This window comes from Melospiza melodia, chromosome 8 (assembly GCF_035770615.1).
Source record: "Melospiza melodia melodia isolate bMelMel2 chromosome 8, bMelMel2.pri, whole genome shotgun sequence".
NCBI lineage: Eukaryota > Metazoa > Chordata > Aves > Passeriformes > Passerellidae > Melospiza > Melospiza melodia.
In genome coordinates this window covers 22,769,849-22,790,432 of record NC_086201.1, presented here as the reverse complement: position 1 = coordinate 22,790,432, position 20,584 = coordinate 22,769,849, and the positions used below count along the sequence as shown (strand labels likewise).

At 34.7% G+C, this 20,584-nt stretch overlaps 1 protein-coding gene and 1 long non-coding RNA gene across 21 annotated transcripts in view; both read left to right on the top strand.

The window, feature by feature from the left end:
• The window catches only part of TTN (titin), a 238,040-nt gene that overhangs the window by 100,348 nt on the left and 117,108 nt on the right, over positions 1-20,584 (top strand). For 10 of the 20 annotated variants that reach the window (XM_063162226.1, XM_063162223.1, XM_063162220.1 and 7 more), the window contains 14 exons: positions 191-271; positions 2,315-2,398; positions 2,597-2,941; positions 4,658-4,735; positions 4,942-5,016; positions 5,234-5,317; positions 5,525-5,611; positions 9,017-9,100; positions 9,325-9,657; positions 10,284-10,358; positions 11,287-11,370; positions 16,907-16,987; positions 18,398-18,481; positions 18,823-18,945. In XM_063162226.1, coding sequence (XP_063018296.1) covers positions 191-271; positions 2,315-2,398; positions 2,597-2,941; positions 4,658-4,735; positions 4,942-5,016; positions 5,234-5,317; positions 5,525-5,611; positions 9,017-9,100; positions 9,325-9,657; positions 10,284-10,358; positions 11,287-11,370; positions 16,907-16,987; positions 18,398-18,481; positions 18,823-18,945 — 1,698 coding nt within the window. The remainder of the gene's footprint in view (positions 1-190; positions 272-2,314; positions 2,399-2,596; positions 2,942-4,657; positions 4,736-4,941; positions 5,017-5,233; positions 5,318-5,524; positions 5,612-9,016; positions 9,101-9,324; positions 9,658-10,283; positions 10,359-11,286; positions 11,371-16,906; positions 16,988-18,397; positions 18,482-18,822; positions 18,946-20,584) is intronic. The other 10 variants (XM_063162230.1, XM_063162225.1, XM_063162222.1 and 7 more) reach the window with 8 other exon arrangements.
• Positions 12,478-14,642, top strand: LOC134421376 (uncharacterized). The gene is made up of 4 exons (XR_010028585.1): positions 12,478-12,627; positions 13,318-13,401; positions 13,598-13,678; positions 14,572-14,642. It is a non-coding gene; the product is annotated as an uncharacterized LOC134421376 (long non-coding RNA).

The following is a 20,584-nucleotide window of genomic DNA, read 5'->3' as shown; positions in this document are numbered from 1 at the left end:
CTACCAAGTCCATCACTATGATTCACTGTAGTCCCAGAGGATTTTTTACAAAGCCTTTGAGAAATACTAGACACATTTTTCCCAATTACTCTGGGTGTGGGTGGTGTCTAAGAAACTCCAAATGGGATATTTATTATTGTACATTATATTACCCCAGGAAAAAAATTAATGTTAGACTCTGTCTTTGAAGTACCAACAGAAGAAGAACATTGGGCTATGTCAGAGGAAGTATCCGTTTCTCTCCACACAGAACAGGAGATTTCATACACAGGTATGAAGACTAAAAAAATTCTGTATCCAAAGTTACATCTCATCAGCTAGTAAAAGAAACAGAGAGAATAAAACTAAATTTCATGTCCTTTGCCACTGCCAGTTTATCACAAAAATGAAGCTTGTAGAATAAGGCAGGACATATTTCATTATCGCAATAAAATACTATTTCTCATTTAATTCTTTCCCTTGGCTTGCTGCTGTTCGCATCGTGGAAGCCAAATAATTTCATTAGGTCCTCCTTTTTAAATCTAGCCACCTGTCTGACCTTTGAGGGGAAGCAAGAGACAATCTTTGCTTTCATTTAAATTACCATGCTTTATTAATCTGAAAAGACAGACCTTTCCTGTTCTGTAAAAGCAACTCCTCACCTAAATCTGAAGGTTAAAGAAAAAAATCCTTAGCTCTGCTATTGCCTGTATGGCTAAGACACAACACAATCCAATGTAATGGATCTGCTTGCTCAACAGTCCATAGCCTGTAAGGAAAATTTATTGCTCTTTTACTTTTGCATTGATTTGTGAAAAATGACCCACAAGATGCCTCACACTCACTACTTTTAGATCTGATACAATTGATAAATGGCATTTTCATATTCATATCATGAAAGATTAATACAGACAAATCAGCATGAAGTTAAATTATCTATTTAGTCTCCAAAGTTGTGGGGACAAGCATCCTATGAGTACCAAGAGTGTGATGAAGGATGACCTTTGGCTTTCAGTAAGGCAGGTTTAATATGCCATCTGGTCTGGAAGGAAAAGGGTCAAAGCAGAAAGACATTGAAGGCAACAGTTCTCCAATAGGATACCAAACATTGGTGTTTTAGCTGGAAAAAAAGAATCCAAAGGAATCTGAGCTTTCTGAAAAGGGCACTCATGCATAATGCAGTTTTTGATTTCAAATCCACCAAAGTATCGGTTTCAAGCAGTTTCAGTTTAAGATTTCAAGTATAGATGTACCTGGCATTTATAATTAAATATCAAGGAAGGCTGTGCCAGAAAATACTTAGAGAGCTAATGAGTCTTCACACTGCCCCAAAAATAACACCAAGCATCAAGACTTGTGGCAGCCACTCATCTATGCTCACTGGAGCTTGTCATGAATAAAGCTTCTAGAAATTCTCAAATCTGTCAGCAACAGAATGGATTCCATCTCTGAAGGTCAGAAAAAAAATCTCAAATCTGTTAAGAAAATGACACAGTTATTGTCCGAATTGGCAATTCTGCCAGATCTTAAAATGACAAGGTAATTTTCTGTGCAGTTTCCAATTATATTGGTCAAAAATTTTCCAAGACACCTGCCTCAGAAGACAAGACCCACGCACTTCTGTAAAAGAGAATATGCTGCTTAAACACAGCATTCTTTCCCAAATAAGTCTTAAAAACTGAACATATCCACATCTTAGTCTTTTGGAGATGCTCCTGCTTTTACAAGGAATGGCTCCTTGCCATGTCAGAAGAAACAAGTCACTTCATCAAGTAATTGACGGAAGAGGAAAAACACCTTCCTCACTGAGCATGTCATTCTTTTGCTTTTAATTAGACCAGAGCCCTTATCTATTGTTAGTCACTCTCAAAGTTTCTCTCCATGTGTTGCTTCACCTTCATCTAGAGTTTCCAACACAAATCTTTTGTTGTCAGTGAATGAGGAGCCTTTATCTCTTCCTGAGGTAGTGCAAAGTGTCACTGCTCTGGCAAGGAGCTGCTACAGAGAACAATGAGATTTATTGATTTTATAATTCAATGGCTTTGGATTTTGAGTTCTGCCCATCAGCAAACTTAATTTCACTGTTGGCAGCAGTGGATGAAGCAGGAATCATATCAACTGCTTATATTGGTACCTTGAAAAGTTGGTTGTTTCTTAATTGAAAAGAAGCCTAATTACTTCCCTAGCTACATGTCCAGCGGCAATAAGCATGCTTGTCTTTTACATGTCAGCCGTGTGTTTGTAAGATATCTTTTTCTGTTTCTTGCCAATACTTTTGCTTTTAAACAATTTGCATATAAAAATTCTTAAATGTAATTGTACTGTATCTTTTAAGAGCCTGATGTACCAGAGAGGGCTATCATTGAAGAAAGAGTACCAATTTATCCTCCTAAAAAAATGGCAAGACCACCAGCCAAAGGTATATTGGACAGAGTATTCAAATATGGTGTAAATGTTTTTTGTGTCTTGTATGTTCCATGTGCAGTCAGTACTGATTTGTTTTCTATGGAATGTTCTTCCTTTGGTTAATTCTTAGTTGACAATGCCTTGTGATCCTTATTATTAGTAAGATCTGTTTGCCAAATTTTAAGGTTCTTTTAATTGGTATCTTTTTAAGTGCCCGAAGTACGCAAGACAGTTGTCCGAAAAGAGAAAGCATATGTTGAAGTTCCTCAGTATGAGGAGGAGGAGGAGGTTCCAAGGTACGAGGAGGAAGACACCACCAGATATGAGAGGGAGGTAATCCAATACAAGGAGGAGGTTCGCCATTACGAAGAAGTTAGTCACTATGAGGAGGAAGTTCCTCAGTACGAAGAGGAAGAAGTTCCTCAGTATGAAGAGGAAGAAGAAGTCACCCATTATGAAGAAGAGGCTGCTTATTATGGAGAGGAAGTTGCTGAATATGAGGAGGAAGAGCCACAGGTTCCTCAGTACGAAGAGAAGGCTCCCCTACCAGCCAGAGGTATACTTTAACTTTAGGGATTGTGTGAGGAAAAGTAGTATCTTTTCATTTTATGAAAGTACCAGATATGTTTTAAAATGTTGCAGTGTGCTTTACAGTGTGCATTTTTTAACATGTTATTTAGCACAGAAAATATGTGATGGCTCTATATCTACTCTTTACTGCTAACTCCACAAATTAAAATTTTCCATGTTGTACATGTTCATTCCTCTATCATATGAACTCTGTATAACCCATTATGAAAGTTTAACCAAGCTGAATTTCATCCTCATCTGGGGTTCATTTTTTCTATCAGACTGTGCTTGAAATACTTAAAAATGCTTATGTAAAGTCTGCAATCAGAGACAAAAAATATATTTATCTAGAAAATAGCTAGGGTACTTGAAAATAAGTGATTTAGGAGCACAAGACAAACTGATTTTTTTTTCAGAAATCTTAGAAAGCCCTATGGTTGATGTTTCTTTCCATCTTGAAGAGACTAATATATTTTCATGAAAAAGAAAAATACCCGTATTTAAATAATCTTCATTTCAGATATTTCCCATAGGACTAATTTTTATGTTATGAGTATAAATTTTCTACATTGTTAGTACAGGATGAGCATAGTATTCCCTACTTAGGAGAACTAGGTCATACCAAGATCTTGGTAACAAAGACTTTCTACATCATAATATAAAGATATGGGTTGTGTATATCTGATTTTCCAAAATTACATAATCATCTAAGATTATCATTTCCCGTCCTGATCCAAATCATTCCATAGTGTTTTTTTCCATCAAAGAATTTCAGAATTTCATTTGACTAATTAATAAATGTCAAAATTATATCTAACATTGTTTGCAGTAGAAATTTTGTCATAAACATGAGAAAAGATGAGGCTGTACACTGCAAAAGCCAGGTTTATCCTGAACCGGGAGATTAGTGCTGGCTGAAATTTCCATTTAATTTCTCACAGTAGCTAAGTTTAATTCATATGTACTCCAAACTTCTTTCATTATGCTCAGAGACAGCGGAATTATTCTCCTGTCATTGTAAAATTTATATGGACATTTCTGGGGTTTGGAGTACAAACAAAAGTTTAGATACGTTTTAGTTGAAGTCTTTGCCTCACTGCAGTTAAAGGAAAAGTCTGATTTTAGAAGAGTAAAAGGATTTTTTTAAAAAGCATTTCATTTACCCAACAAATTGTGGTATAAACTGCTGGGTACTTATAATGGACAGTTCTGTGCTTGAAGTCAGTCAGTTGATAAACTAGATGTGCTTGGAATTTTTGCATTTAGAAAGCTCTTGGAAATTTTTCAGGAAGAAAATGCAGTCAACAATTTATATTAAAAATATATAAAAGAATATTATCAGATGCAACCTATTACGTGCCTGACAAGCATTGGAAATAATTTTTAATAGCTGATTCAAAAAACTGACTGAATCTCTCTGACTTAATCTTCTTGATCATCTTCTTTCAAAAAAGCCCTTGAAGTTGAAAACATTTTTATTGATGGTCTCCATGGCTAAGCAGGGAGAATAGACATAATAGCAGATAATATGATGAGTTTGTTATTTTGTTTTGTCTTAGTGATAAAATCTTTTTAAATCATAGCTGGTTTTTTGAGTATGTGATGTTTGTTTGCATGGGTATATATTTGTGATGTTTGTTTGCACTTTATATTCTTGTTGTTACGGCAGTAAATACCTAAAACATTAATGGTATCTTTCAAGTGCCTGAGGTTCCCAAGAAGCCTGCTCCAGAGGAAAAAATACCTATTCTGAAGAAAAAAGAACCTCCTCCAGCAAAAGGTATATATCATCTCTTTATGTTAAAAGGCATCCTCTGAATATTTAATTCACATTATTTTTCAGATGCCTTAATTGCTTATTACTTTTTTCTGTTCTTTTTGGAGAGGGGTCTTCATATGAAATATTTGTGTTGTTGTCTTTTTTGTTTCATTTGTGTTTCGAGTAGCTTATGGTTTATTTTTTTAACCAAACTCATGTTTTTGAAGTGCCCGAGGTGCCAAAGAAACCTGTACCTGAAAAGAAAGTCCAAGTGCCGAAGAAGGAAGCTCCTCCAGCTAAAGGTACATGCACTTGTCATTATCTGTGATCAGAGAGATCTTCTAGCATTCCTTTATCTTCTCACTTGTGTTAAAAACCAGGATAGAAAAAGAATTGTTACTCTTAAGAGCTGTGGTTCTTTTTGTTTGTTTGTTTCTAATTGTTTTAGTGTGACTGGTTTGTATGTCATGTTGTTTTGATTTTCATGCCAAGCTCAATATTTAATAATATCTTACTAAGTTCCAGAAGTGCCAAAGAAACCTGTGCCAGAAGAGAAGGTTCCTGTTCCTATACCAAAAAAGAAGGAAGTTCCACCAGCCAAAGGTATTGGACTTGATATAGCTCTTGACTGAATGTTTTATAAAAAAAAATAAATTTAAAAGTCACTCTTTTTTCATACATGATGTAGAGTGAAGAGTTTTTCATTCTTCACAGTTCTTATTTGTCACCCAACTTTACTGATTCATATCAATGTTCTTTACCTTATGGCTCAAAAATGAAATTCTTAAGCTACAATAATATTTTTTCAAGTGCCTGAAGTACCAAAGAAACTTGTGCCAGAGGAGAAGGTACATGTCCCAGTGCCTAAAAAAGTGGAAGAACCTCCACCAGCCAAAGGTATGCCATGTTCTAGTTCAACTCTGTGATTCTACTTTTGTTTCTTCATCTTTATAAGATTCTTACTGGCAGTAACAATCCCACTCTTCAGCTTAATGTGTTTGAACCCCTCCCTGAGCCGTTTGACACTGTTGCGTGTCTGTCTGTCAGTCATGGGGTCTATCCTTACTCTTCACTTTGAAAATGTCTTTGTGTTTTCTATGGTCTCTGTTTTTTGGATCTTAGATATCTAAATCTTTTAAAGTTGCTGCTTCAAAAACAGATGGTCCAAAAGAGAAAAAATTTACCTAAACAGCCAGATTTCCCCCTTAGCCTTACCACACCAGTTTCTAGTCCTATAGTCCCTGTATATTTGTAAGTTTGCATCTGTGCATAAATCTGTGGATAAAATCAATGTTAACCTTCATCACATGACTAGATTTTACCCTATTTGTGTAGTTATCTTAATATCAGATACACAGTTATCTTTTTACTAGGTTTATATTACATTGAAAATTAATTCCCTAAATAAAAATGTCTTTAAAGTGCCTGAAGTGCCCAAGAAGGTTCCAGAAAAGGCAGTACCTGTCCCTGTACATAAAAAGCCAGAACCTCCACCAGCCAAAGGTATTGCTTCTTATAGCTGGACATGTGGGTAATGCTTGTTCTTGGTTTTGTGTATTTGTTAGAATTTAACTGCAGTGTTGTAGCAGTGTGTGACAAATGTACTTGCTTTAGCTTCTGTGTAAGTTGTGTCTAAGTTTTCTACAATTAAAAACTATCTTTAAAGTGCCAGAAGTACCAAGACGTCCCAGTGAAGAGGTACCTATTTTTGTTCCTGAAGAAGAAGAGGAAAAGGTTCCAGAGATGCCAGCAAGAGGTACAGCATTGATTCTTGAAGATTATCAGAGCTTTGTTCAATTCATTAATGGATCTTCATCTCCAGTGATTGTTTTAAGCTTGGTATAAGCCTCAATTAACCTTTTGAGAGGAGTTTTCTTCTTCTTTCTGGTCTTTGTGACTTTGTTGTGTAGATTTAGTAGTTTTGATGCTCTAAAAGCAATTACCAATTTCTTATCAAAATAATATCTTTGAAGTGCCAGAGATGAGCAAGAGAGCTGTCCCAGAAGAAAAAGTACCTGTTGCAGTTCCTAAAGTAAAGAAAATTCCACCAGCTAAAGGTATATCACATTGTTATGTATGCAGATAACTCCTCTCCCTCTTTTTTTCATATTTCAGTGGAACCTAATTTTAACATTCAATTTATACTCGTATGAATTCAGGTCCTGCTGTTTCCCTGCAGTGAGCAGTGCTAGGGCTCAGACAGGGCTTGTCTATTCTGTCATTGACTGCAGCCAGCTGAGAATCAGGCCTTGAATGATCTACTTTTTTCCACTTTCAATGGTTACTGTGAATTAAATAATTCCTTCTGATATTATCATCCAGAAATAATTTCTAAAGTAATTTAAACTTCCTTTGAACAAAACAGCTGAAATTAAATTTTATGGCCCTTTACCTGGAAATTCTTTAATTTGGGGAGATCACTCTTACATGTATCTTGAGAATAAGCTAGATTCTCAAGGGTTTTAGCTAAAATTATACAAAGATAACATCAATATATAACTGATCATACTAATAACCCGATCCTATACCCTAAATGTGAAATTCGAAGTGGAGGTAAACTATTGCAAAGGCCACTGTTGGATGACAAGCAGATTCTACCTCAGCAGCTGAGTAATTTAGAAAAAAACAAGAAAAGAAAAGAAAAGCAGACACTGTAAGGTTTTTATGTAAAAAACCTTAATGCTAATAATGTTTTTTAACTGTGGTTTGTAGCATATCTTGCTAATGTTTTCTGTTTGCAATGACACTGTGGAATTAAGAATTGGGCAAAAGTGCTAGTCCTCATATAAGACTTGCAACATAATTACACATCACTGGTTTCAGGGAGTAAAAAACACCCAGTAGTTTCCCCTATTTTTTATTTCTATTTCTATTGTTACTTAAAAGTTGGTGTCTTTGTGTTTTATGTTATGGATTTTTCTTTGTGATATCATGAAAGTAAAGTTCTTAAAACAATATCTTCAAAGTGCCTGAAGTTGCAAAGAAAGTTGTGTCTGAAGAAAAGGTTCCCATTTTTGTTCCTGAGGAAGAAGAAGAGGAATTTATTCCAGAGGAAATTGTACCAGAAAAAGGTACATGATCTTTTCTTGCAAGTCACTCATGGCATCTTTTGTGTTCAATAAAATTCACCTCTATTTCTTGTTCTAAGTTTTATGTAACTCTTATATATGTTTTGAGTTTGTGGTCTTGTTCTATGTTTTTATCTTGTTTCCATGTTCATGTTTTATCTTGTTTCCATGTTCACGTTTTTACTGTTCCAAAAGCAATTTTAACATGTGTTTGTAAATTGATATCTTTAAAGAACCAGAGATTCCTAAGAAACCTGTCCCAAAGGAAAAAACACCTGTACCCCCACCTGAGAAACTGGAGCATCCTCCAGCAAAAGGTGCATAAGTTAACAATATGTTGTTATTCAGTGTCTCTGTTTAGTTTGTTTGTTATTTATGTTAGCTTTGTGTCCCTGCTGCATTTCTGTATTGATATCTCAGAGTGCCTGTCAAATTCCTAGCACAAAACAAACTCTAAAACTATTTGAGTTGCTCAAGAAGTCAAGCCCGTGGGTGTGAAGTGTCTTGTTTCTGTTTCATCTTTTAAAAATATATTCTGCAGATCAGTTCTTCTTGTGTCTCTTTGTTTTCTGTTCTCTTTCTCATACTACTGGTGGATGACATTCTTAAAATACAATGTCTTTAAAGTGCCTGAGATGCCTAAGAAACCCATTCCTGAAGTGAAAGAACCTGTTCCTAAAAAGGTGCCAGCTCCATCAGCCAAAGGTACTGCAGACTGTAAATGCCGTTATGGTTAACTGATAATATTCTTGATCCAAGCTGAGTTTAGCAAGGGACACTTAACTATTTCTTTCCTGTATTGTATTTGTCACTATAGTATTTGTTTGTACATTCCTGCTCTGTTGTTCATAAACTTCTGGCTTTCTGTCCATTTAAAAATTGGGCAAAAGTACACTGAAGTTAGGTTTTATCTTTAAAGTACCCAAGGTGCCTAAGAAGGTTGCTCCTGAAGAGAAGGTGCTGGTTGCTCCTGCTGAAAAAGTGGAGGTTCCAGCTGCAAAAGGTATATGTTCTCCTTATAATTAATATTTATGCTAGGAATACCCTTGACCACCTTCTTTCTAAGTTTTGTCTCTGTTGTACAAGATCTTTGTTTGAATTTATGTTTAAACTCTTCATTTTCAATGTTTGTGTTGTTGAACCATAAAGCTCTGTTTCTTGTGCTTTTTTACTTGCATTGCTCTAAGGTGATTTGTTGTTTTTAAATTCCTAAACAAAATCTGTATCTTTTAAGTCACGGAGATGCGTAAAAGAGCTGTGGCAGAGGAGAAAGTGCAAGCTGTTGTGCCCAAACCCAAAGAACCGACACCAACCAAAGGTACAGGTATATTTCCTCTTATTTTTCCCAAAGATTTTTTTCCTCTTCATTCTAAATTCTTTTATCATATATATATTTTTTCAGAGGCATAGTTTTATAATTTAATGTAACTTGTGCTTGAGGTTGTCATGCATATTCTCTGTTCTATGTCAATTATCTTGTCTCGCTGTAAAAAAAAAAATTAAAATACTTGTCAGGCAGTAACAATAATACTGTTTCTAAAGTGCCTGAAGTATCCAAGAAACTTGTAAGGAAAGAAAAAGTCCCTGCTCCTGCACCTGTGGTGGAGAAGTATGAGTATGCCTATGAAGAATATGAGAAGTATGAGACATATGAAAGCTTTGAAGAGTTTGAGAAGATTCAGGAAGCTGAAGAACTTGAGGCGTACGAGGAACCTGAAGAACCTGAGGGGTATAAGGAAATTCTGGAACACGAATATGAAGTGGAGGCTGAGGAGAAAGATGTCTATGAGCAGTATGAGTATAAGGAGAAGGAAGAGATCTATGAGAAGTATGAGGAGGCATATGAGGAGACTTATGAGACCAAACCAGCTATAGGTAAATCAAGTAATGACTTCTTTGTTCTTATAGTGTGGTGAGTTTTCAGTTGCTGCTTAAGCCTCCTATGGGTGTTTATTTATATTTTGCCTTGTTCGTAGTCCTATGTGTGTCAGTTGCTGGTGATGATAAATCCATTCAAAGTTTGTCTCTATCCTAGTGCTTCCTTAGCAATTCCCTTCCCTGTAAAATGGGAGGGTTCCCTATCTGACTGCCCAAGAGTGAACTAGCAGATATATAACACAAGCAGAGAAAATGTTAATCTTATTATGTAATTCAGCTTCAACCTCAATTACTTTTTATGCATTAATATTTAATTCTTTTGTCCAGTTCAGATCCTTTGAGTTATAAAGATATTAGGACTCATGTAGAACCTTCTTTCCCATAATTTAAATTTATGATCATGGGATCCCTCACACCAAACAGAAACTGCATTTACATTATACCAAACAGATGTATATTGATATTTCTGATTTTATTACTCAAGAATTCTGAGATGACTGCTCCCTTTTTACTGCATGACTTATGAGGTGGCTCCTCTACAAATGAGTGATTGCTGTGCTTGCTGTCTTTATGTCTGTTTCTTCATAAATAACTTATAATCCATAATGACATATTTTTTAAAGTGCCTGAGTTGCCCAAAAGACCTCTGCCAGAAGAAAAAGTACCTGCTCTTAAAAGAGAAGCTCCACCAGCTAAAGGTACATCATCCACCAGATAAATTTGAAAACACAGCCTTCTCCACTAGTCTCTGAATCCCCAAATCCAGTATTTTGCCTATTTTGATTTGACTTCTGGACTCTTAGCTTTCTTTCACTGTACTGTTAAACATAGATTACTAAAAAAATAATTATTTATTTAAAAAACAAAAATCAAACAAATTACTTCCTTGAGACAAAGGGAATTAACTTAGTACCTTAATTTAATTTTGCCATCACAACTTAAGTGATATTTTAAAGCTAATGGTTAAAACTCTAGTTTCCTGCAGAATCCTAAAAACCTAGAACTCTTTTTAACCTAATGTGCTGGAGTGTGTGCTATCTTAATGGGTATTGTCTGTATCAGGCTTTATGAAACATAAATGTCATGACTAGCAATTGTCAGCAAGTGCTAGAGAAGTTACTACACTAGTCCAGAGTTCTGTAATTTTCCGTTCATAGCACTAGATTTGCCAGGAATTTGTTTCATGCTAACTTTTATAGTCATTTCTCATATGAATTGTCAGAATGAAATCAGTGGGAAAAGGTGGATCAGTTTGCTTGTTTGTTTTTACAGAAAAGCTTGGAGTTATTTGATAGGAAATTGCAACCTTACCCTATTCCCAGCTGCCATTAATTACAGCTGATAGCACATGAAACCTAACTGTTAAGGCTTATCCCTATTCAAAATTTATCCAACAACAGCAGTGATTTTCTTTCACTTAATACTGAAACTGGCTGCATTGATCCAAGCAAAACAGTCCAGATAGGTGGCTTCTTTTCTACAACATGTATTTATGTATTTAAGAAACATTTTTGTGTTTTGCTAAGTTTTCTGACTGTTTGCATTGTTTGCTTTTTGTTTAACTTCTATTCTTACATTATACTCATACTGCAAACGTTCTTAAAAAAACTACCAATGTCTTTTAAGTGCCAGCAATGCCAAAGAAACCTGTTCCAAAAGAGAAAGTACCACCTGCTGCTCCTAAAAAGGAAACGCCTCCACCTGCTAAAGGTACACTTCTTCTTCATTGTCCTTGTGAAACATAAACTCTAATGTCAATCTTTTGTCCTCATTGTTTGTTGAGAAACATGTGCATGTTTTATGTCCTCATGGTGGGTCTTTTTTCATTTGTTTGTCATTGAGTCTTTTTTGCCTGTTGGTTTCAAGTCATTTGTTGAAAACATGTTAGTTACTTAAAAATGTGTGTTCTGTCCTTAATTTGCACATGGAAAAAGGTTCAGAAAGAAATAATATCTTTATTTCTTCTGGAAAGGAAGAAGAAAAAGTAATCTTTCAAGATTTTTTTTAATATGTTATTCTTCTCTCTAATCTTCAAAATTAACATAAATGTTCTTTCAGGAAGGATTTAATTCTTTGATGTTTCAAAAATCTTCCTTGCTAGACTTGCTCTTCTTCTTTTTAACTTCTTTCAAGTAGCTGTGAAAGCCCTAAAAGTAAATTATATCTTAAAGGGCCAGATGATTTCAAAAGACCTGTCCCTGCAGAAAAGAAACCTACACGTACACCTGAAATAGAAGTTCCACCAATGAAAGGTAAAGGAGCCTTTGATATGAGATTTTATGGAAAGGAAATATTTGTGCCATTTTTTCCCAGCTAACATCACTAAAACTTGTCATGTTTTTTACACCACTGCAATCTCTAAGTGGAGATTGAAATCTCAGTGATAAATCCCAAACTCTGGGGCGAACATTTCAAATATGTGCTAGACAGTAAATCTAGGAACTATGAATGAAAACATGCTGAGGAGGTATTGCTGCTTGCAACACCAGTATGTAAAGCTTCAGCGCTTTTCTATTTATAATAGAGTTGTGAATTTAATTTAAATTGGGGTTTTGATAACAATACACAGGTCATGATATTGGTGAAGAAGTAACAGGGCAAGAGCCAGTAAGTTAAAGCTATTAAAGCTGTTACACTAACCAGAAGTAAGAGCATGACAATGCAGTAAGGAAAGCAAATGGCTCTCTCTTTGAGAGCTGAAACCATAAATTTCTTCACATAGTTCATTGTTCCAGGATGGCAGTTCTAGAACTGTATCATACTTTATTCTTAAAAAGTTTCTAAGACCTCAAAACAACTTAGTTTTCGGGGTTTATTTCTGTTTGGGATATTAAAAGTTAAAAACTACTTTGAAGTTTCTAAAAAAAGCTAATATCTTTGAAGTTGCTGAGTTTCATAAGAGAGCTGTCCTTGAAGAGAAAGTATCCACCATTATCCCTAGAGAAGAGGAGCCTCCTTTTTATGAAGGTACATCAATGACTCATCTACCAAATAGTCAATTGAAGAGAATACATCAAATCATGCTCTATATTATTCTGAAAAATATGAGCTAATTTTAATTAATTTTTAAAACTATTTAAAATAAGCTTTTATCTATATCTTTCAGACCATCTATGTCCACAAATTTAAATATAATTCAGCATTTCAAAAATTTTACATTTAAACCTTACCCCAAATGTAAAAATGGAGTTTAACATTTAAAAAATGCTATACTTTTTTCCTCTAATAATGTGAAAAAGATACATAAATAAGAGAGAAACCAAGTTTCTGATTCAGGAAGCACTTGAGTCACACGGGAGCAAAGAAGTGAACTTAAGCAGACAGTGGTTTAAGAGCAACACCTAATTTTTGAGTTGCAATGGAGATAGTCAACTCCAAATGAAGACATATGAAATTCAGTTACAAATTCTATCTAATAGACAGAACTAAGAAACTAGAAAATGAAAAATTAAAATACTTCTGTAAACATATATTTTACTAATTGGGAATGGTAACTTTCAGCAGTAGTAGGTCAATGATCAGGCTGAAAGATATTTAAATAACTTATGCTCAAACAGCTCTTTGTCCATATACATTTCTGCATGCTTTTATTTTGTCTTTCTACCCCTGTCTTGTAACTAATATTAAAATATGTAAAACAAACTAATATCTTTAAAGAACCTGAAGGTTATGGAGAAGTTCCAGCAGAAGAAAAGATGCCTTTTATTACTCCTAGTGAACCAGAAGCTCCAGCAGCTAAAGGTAAACCAACTCTTCAAGCAATCTATAAAGCAACACATTCCTACAAATTATTCTTCTTCTTCATTCCATCTGTGTGCTAATCTGTTATTTAATGTTTTCATTCTAAAGTTTCTTTAGATGCTATGTGTCTGTTGCTTCTTTGCTACTTACACTTTGTGTATTATAATGTTCTTAAAAAAATTTAATATCTTTGAAGTATCTGCAGTGACAAAGAAAACTGTCCCACTTAAGAAAATACCTGCTGCTGTACCTACAGAAGAAGCTCCTCCAGCTAAAGGTACATTACCTCCAAATTAACCCTCTCTAACCTCTTATGAAAGTGAGATACCAAGTCAGAAACCCAGCTTGCTTGTTCTCCTTAAACAACACAACTAGATGCTAGAGACACTTTACAGTTCGTTTTTATTTTTTTCCTATAAGTAGTTGCTTAAACAGATTGATACATTCTGCAACAATTTAAAATTTAGGAGGACTAAATTAGACAGAAATTTAGTGGGCAGGAGAGTCAGGGATTAGTCTTATATTTTTTGACTTCATGTCTCATGCTCTATTTCTCAAAATACTTTCTCTGACAATATATTGGGAAAAAATCTAAAAGGTTGTGAGAGAAGATTATTTGCAAAAGGATTCTTTGTAGTCATATCGAGGGCTTAAATAAAGTCAAGATTAAGGTATGACTTTAAATCAGGACAAAATAGAAAGCCACAAAATTTTTAATAGAAACATAATTTTGTTACATGATTCCAGAATTGAATAGCTCTATGCATGTTGGAACCCTAAAAATTACCTAATTGAACTGTATTTTTGCCTTGCTTTTATGGGTAATTTTTAAATTTCTAAAAAGAAAACTCTTTTTAGTGCCAAAATCCTTAAACACACACATACACATGCACTAAAAACAATCCCACCAACAAACAAACAAAACCAGGAAAAACAAACAAAAACCCAAATATAAAAACTCCTGCTATCTTTTCAGAGAAGAGCATATTCAGAACCATAAATACTAGGAGTTAGAAAAATAACAGACTCCAGAAGGTGAAGTTGTTAAGTTTTATTCACATCTCAAAACCACATATTTTTCCTTTTGTTCTAGTAGATTTAATTTTTTTTTACAAAATTGTATTGCTTATTTCATAATGCAAATTTCTAAAATAAACCAATATTTTTAAGTTCCTGAAGTACGAAAGAAAGCTGCCCACAAAGAAAAAATACCTCCTCCTGTACCTAAAGAAGAACCTGCACACTTTACAGGTATAAGAAATTTTAAGTTTGATTTGAAGAATAAAAACATGTTTTCGTATATAAATTATTTTGAGAGTATTCTGTTTATCATGAACTTAACAGCTTTGGTTATTTGCAACAGTAAAAAGTAATTTAAAAAATTATTGCCTGTAGTTGTTCTTAAAATTAAGTGCTGCTTGAGATCAGCACAAAAGAGAAAAACATAAAGAAAAAGTGAGAGAACTGAGATAGACAGGGCCTATTTCTGCACTCAGGGCAATAGCTCAGTTTAGGACACATCACACATTTTTCTTCTGACAAACTGCAGAGACCAGGTCAGTGAGGAGTTTTTCATCCCTTACTTGAAAGCATCCTAATTTTGCACATTGATGTAAAATAAACCTGTATGTCTTCAGAGGAGCTTGAATATTTGATTATATTTTTTATTTATCTAACATGTTGTCTTGCTTTCTGAAGATACTATAAGTTAATTTAAGTGTTCAAACTAATATCTTTCAAGTACATGAAGTTTATGAGGAGATTCACATAGAAGAAGAAATTTCTACTGTTCATAGGAAAGAGGAGGCTCCACCATCTAGAGGTATATGACTTCTTCATCACCTCTTCCTACAATTTGCTAAGTCTTGAACTCCAGGAAAATTAAATTATTTCTTTGTGTTTTAGTCCTTGTTCAGCATAATTCATATTTGTATTCATTCTTTCAGTACCTTGCTTATATGAAAAATTTGAGATTTTTCATGACGTGTCTTTCTCTGATTAAATTGAACAAATGTCTTTAAAGTGCCTGCAGCCATTAGGAAAGCTGTTCCAGAAGAAAAAGTACCTATTGCTGTGCCTAAAAAACCAGAACCTACTCCTGTGCCTAAAAGACCAGAATCTCCACCATCTAAAGGTACTTTGAGAGCCTGGTAGAACTGAGGTCTTTCACTGATAAACATCTTTACTTTTTTCTGTTTCTTACATAGTTTCTAATTTAATGGTTCAGTGTCCACATGTCCGATTTGTGGCGTTTATGTTGTATATGTCCCATTTTCTGTTTCTTAAGTTGTGTTTAAGTCATAAAATCAAAATCAGTAAATAGCTTTAAAGTGTCTGAATTGCCTAAAAAAAGTATTCCTGAAGACAAACTCTGCCTAAAAAGCCAGAAGCTGCCAAAGGTATAGGTCAGCAGATTCTTTCATTCTTTTTCTACAAGTTTCTTCTGTCCCTTTTCCTGTTGCTGTCAAAGCATTTAAAATTAGTTGAGTTGATCTATTTATTCCACACAAGAATAACCCAGAAATTGTACCAGAAGCCAGTGAAAGGGACTAGAAATAAGGAAAGCTCCAGCCCTGTTAACACGCAGTGAGATTTACAGAACATTTTCACTTTATGGGTAAAGCCTCTGAAATTTGATCATACACTAGCAAGAAGTACATCCTATCCCTCTGTTTCACATTGCTCATGTTAAACTTAGGGGTCAATTGATTTCATTTTGAATGGAAATGGAATTTGCACAGAAACCAGTTGTTACAATGCATTCAGGTGTTTTAAAAGCCTGTCTGAACTGGCAGTTTGAATGGCATTAACAATTGTCAAGCAGCACAGCTTATCCCACCCTAGTCATTATCACATAGCACTGCCAGGCATAGAACTGTTATGTATGACATTTAAAAGGCATTTCATTGAAGTTCAACTTTTGCCATGACTTCTTTAGCTTGTTTTTGTCTTTATGGGGAGCATAGCAAATGTAAACCTGCTTGACAGCAGATCCCAAGCAAAGTCACTTCCAACTTACTCTTTGCCAGAGGAGTAGAACCATGAAGATTTCTCAGAAGTTATAACTGTTGTCAAAGCATCCTTATCCATCTACTTGTTTGTCACATCCTTATATATCAATGTGTTTTGTCTTATGTCTCTGTACTAAATGTTTAATTTTTTTGTAATTTTAAAAGCTACACTAATGTCTTTAAAGTGTACAAGGTATCTAAGAAAACAATAAATACTGTTATATCTAAAATACCAAGGGTAACACTACCTAAAGCTTATATGTCAATAATAGTGTCTTTCAGAGGAGGAGATTTTTCTCTTGAGCATTAGAGTTTATAGCAAAACTCATTTATCAAAATCCCATCAGTGTGTAATCGTATACATTGCTTTTTGCATGACATCTCTCTTTTTATATCTTTTCTTCTGATATGCTTCTTGTGATCCTCTTTCTCCTTTACAATGTACATATTTTAAATGCTTTATTTTTAAAAAATGAATGCTGTTTTCTTTAAAGTGCCAGAGGTGCCCAAGAAAATTCCAGAAGAGAAAGTGCCCACTGCTGTCCCTAAAAAACCAGAGCCACCGCCAGCCAAAGGTATGTTGTGCTACAGAAAACTAAAATTTGGAAGAGGAAAAACACCTCTCTCTTGATTGTGCACATTATTTATCTGATTGCTTGTTTGTGTTTTCCTGTTATTTTCTGTGCCTATATTGTTCTATATATGTTAGTGTGTTTGAAATTCTTCTCTTTTGAATCATAGTTGTAATCTGTACCAGAGTGTTAGAAATATTGAAGTAGAAATATTGAGCAGAAATGAGATTGACACTTGAGAACAAAAGCAGAAATCTTAAGAGGAGAAAAGGTGGCCTCTGTGATGTGAAATAGTCCTGACTGACAATGAAAAACTAGCCCCAAAAGAGAGCATAGAATGAGTGATAGAGATGTCTAATATAGAAGAAAACTTGTGTGCAGAGATTGATCCAAAAAATTGGTATTGATATCAAAAAATGGTATGATTGGTATCAAAAAATTGATACCAAAAAGTCATCACACATAGAAGAATGTGACAAGGAATACAAAATAGACAATGTCAGTCTCAGTCAAATAGAGATTTCGGAGATGTTTGAATAAAATGGAATAATAAGCCCCAGAAGATTCTGAGGTGTTTCCTGAGGCTTTACAGAGACATAAAATAAGGCAATAAACAAATCAAATCAGACGTTTTATTAGGAACCTTGGCAATTTCTACTGAAAAGTTTTGAACATAACTGTAAAATTCTATATAATAACTGATAATAATCCGTTTCCTAAAGGGCCTGAAGGACTCAAGTAGATGTTGAACAAAAAAAATCAAAGTTGCTGTGCCTAAAACCTTAAAAGTTATACTAGCTAAAGATACCTGACGTTATGACAAAAGTACAGAATTTAAAAAAAAATATTTTCTTGTTTTAATAATATAGAAGACAGTATTCAAGACCTCTGTTACCATTTTCTTCTGTTGTCGAATTTTTTCAAGTGAGAAAATGTTTTGAGTGAAAAAAGTAGATCTTTGTAGTTGGTGTTTTCACTAAGAGTGATCTGCTGTTATGCTTTAGTGTTTATGAAGTTCTGACAGTATAAAGTCATTGCTATTTTTCGAGTGTCTGAGGTACCAAAGGAACTGGTCCCAGAAGAGGTTTAAGTTAAAGTATGAAAGACACCAGAACATCCAATCACTAAAATTGTATGGAAGTAAAGAAAACCCCTTAATTTTCTGCAGTACCATTTTAACATAATGGTAATTTACTTTTACTATTGATGTCTTATAAAATTTTTTGTTGTTTCAATTGTAGTTTTTGCATCTGTAACTCAGTGAGGCAGCAGAGAGAGTTTTCCCTAGAGAAAGGATAAATTACATATTCACATCCAAAATCTCTCATGCTTTTGAAGTGCCTGAGATTTACTTTTTCTTAATGTCTGAACACTGCAGACATACATAAATAAAATTAACTGCTTTTTTTAAAGTGCCTGAGGTGCCCAAGAAAGTGATTTCAGAAGAAAAAATACACATTGAAGTTCCTAAAAAACCAGAACCTCCACCAGCCAAAGGTATATGTTCAACAGTAATAAGACTGCACACAAACATTTATCTGTTTCTCTCAGTATTATGTTTCTTACGTTTGTGTTAGTAACTTTTTTGTATACTTTATATAATATAAGTGTTACAAACTGTATTGTCTTCTTCCTTTGTGAATAACTCCTGGTGACAGTGGCTACTAATAGTGTGTGTAAAGCAATATGAAAAAAAAAAAATCCAACAACCAAATGATTTATAAGAGGTTTTTTCTGATAATGTTAGCTTTTCTTTTTTTTTTTTTTGGAGCTATTATTGTCTTTTTAATTCCTATTCTTCAAATTCCTGAAACTAAAACAAACAAATATCTTTAAAGAACCCGAGGTGCCGAAGAAAGTTGTTCCAGAAAAGAAAATACCTGTGCAAAAAATACCAGAACCTGTGGTTTTCCCAGAACCAGAGGCTGCACCTGCAGAACCAGAACTCCCACCAAAGGAAGGTAAATCAAAACACTAATAAAATAACAAAAGTAATGTTTTTCCTCTTTTCTTTAACATGTAATTATCCAAGCCTTCTGTTTCCTGAAATTCTAAATTCTGCTTGTTCTAGTTATCTACATATATATGTGAAATAGACACACATGGTTGTTTTTGAAAAAAACTAGTGGCAAATATTGGATGTCTGAAATGCCTGTATGTTATTCTTACTATTATTCTACTTAAGTTCTTCTTACTATTTTTGCATATTCTTGCTATTCTACCTGCTTTTGTTCAAGAAAACCACCACAGCTTATAACTTAAAAGTTATAATAGGAGAAGAAAACAAAGTATCCATTCTAGAGGAGAAGTTATCAATTTAATTGAAATGCCAGAAGTTCCACCAAGAAAATCTACATGCCATCACTGCTGTTTCTTGAAAGAATCTTCAGCTTATTGCCTGCAGTGCAATTAATATCTTTTGTCCTGTCCATTCTGTTGACAATTATCATGGCTTTTACTTATATCTTAAGTTATATTATTAGTGCATGTGTGTACTTCCATATGGGAGCGTGAGTTTTGTGAGGCAGAGTGTGTGTATGTACTCTTGAGAGATAAGCCAAATGTTCTATATTCATCTTTTAAAAGGCCAGCATAGATGATTGATACCTGATATGTTTTTAATATTTCATCACAACTGTCTTTTTATGTTTTATGGTTGGCTTAATTTTGGTATGATTGTCCGTGCAGCTGTTAAATTTAGAACTAATATCTTTTATGTACATAAAGCAACCAAGACAACTTTGCCAGAAAATAAAGTACGTGTTCCAGTTCCTCAAGAACCAAAGTCCATTGCAGGACACGCAAAACCAAAGCCTCAAGAGGTGGAACCACAAAAACCAGAAGTGGCTGGAGTGGCGCGAAAACTAAAGCCTGTAAAGGCAGTACAAAAACTAGAGCATGTTCTGACATCTGAGCAGCCTGAGACTGTTTTGACACACCAAAAATCAGAATCTGTTGTAGCATCCCAAAAAACAGAGCATATTGTGTTGCCTGAGAAACCAGAGTTTGTTGTGGTACCTGAGGAACCCAAGCCTGATGTAGAGCCCCAAAAACTAAAATATGGCGTGATGCCTCCAAAACAGAAGCCCATTGTGGAATCCCAAAAACTAGCCCAGGTTGTAGTTCTTGAGAAACAAGAATTTGTTGTAGTACCTGAGGAACTGAAGCATGATGTTGAACCCCAAAAACTAAAATATGGCGTGATGCCCCAAGAGGAGAAGCCCATTGTGGAATTCCAAAAAGTAGCACATGTGGAAGTGCTTGAAAAACAAGAGTTTGCTGTGGTACCTGAAGAACCCATGCCTCATGTAGAACCCCAAAAACTAAAATATGGCGTGATGCCCCCAAAACAGAAGCCTGTTGTAGAATCCCAAAAACCAAAGCGTGTTGTAGTGCCTGAGAAACCAGAGTCCATTGCGGTACCTGAGGAACCCAAGCCTGATGTAGAGCCCCAGAAACTAAAACATGGTGTGACACCCCCAAAACAGAAGCTCATTGTGGAATCCCAAAAACTAGCGCATGTGGTAGCGCTTGAGGAGCCAGAGTTTGTTTTGGTACCTGAGGAACCCAAGCCTGATGTAGAACCCCAAAAACTAAAAT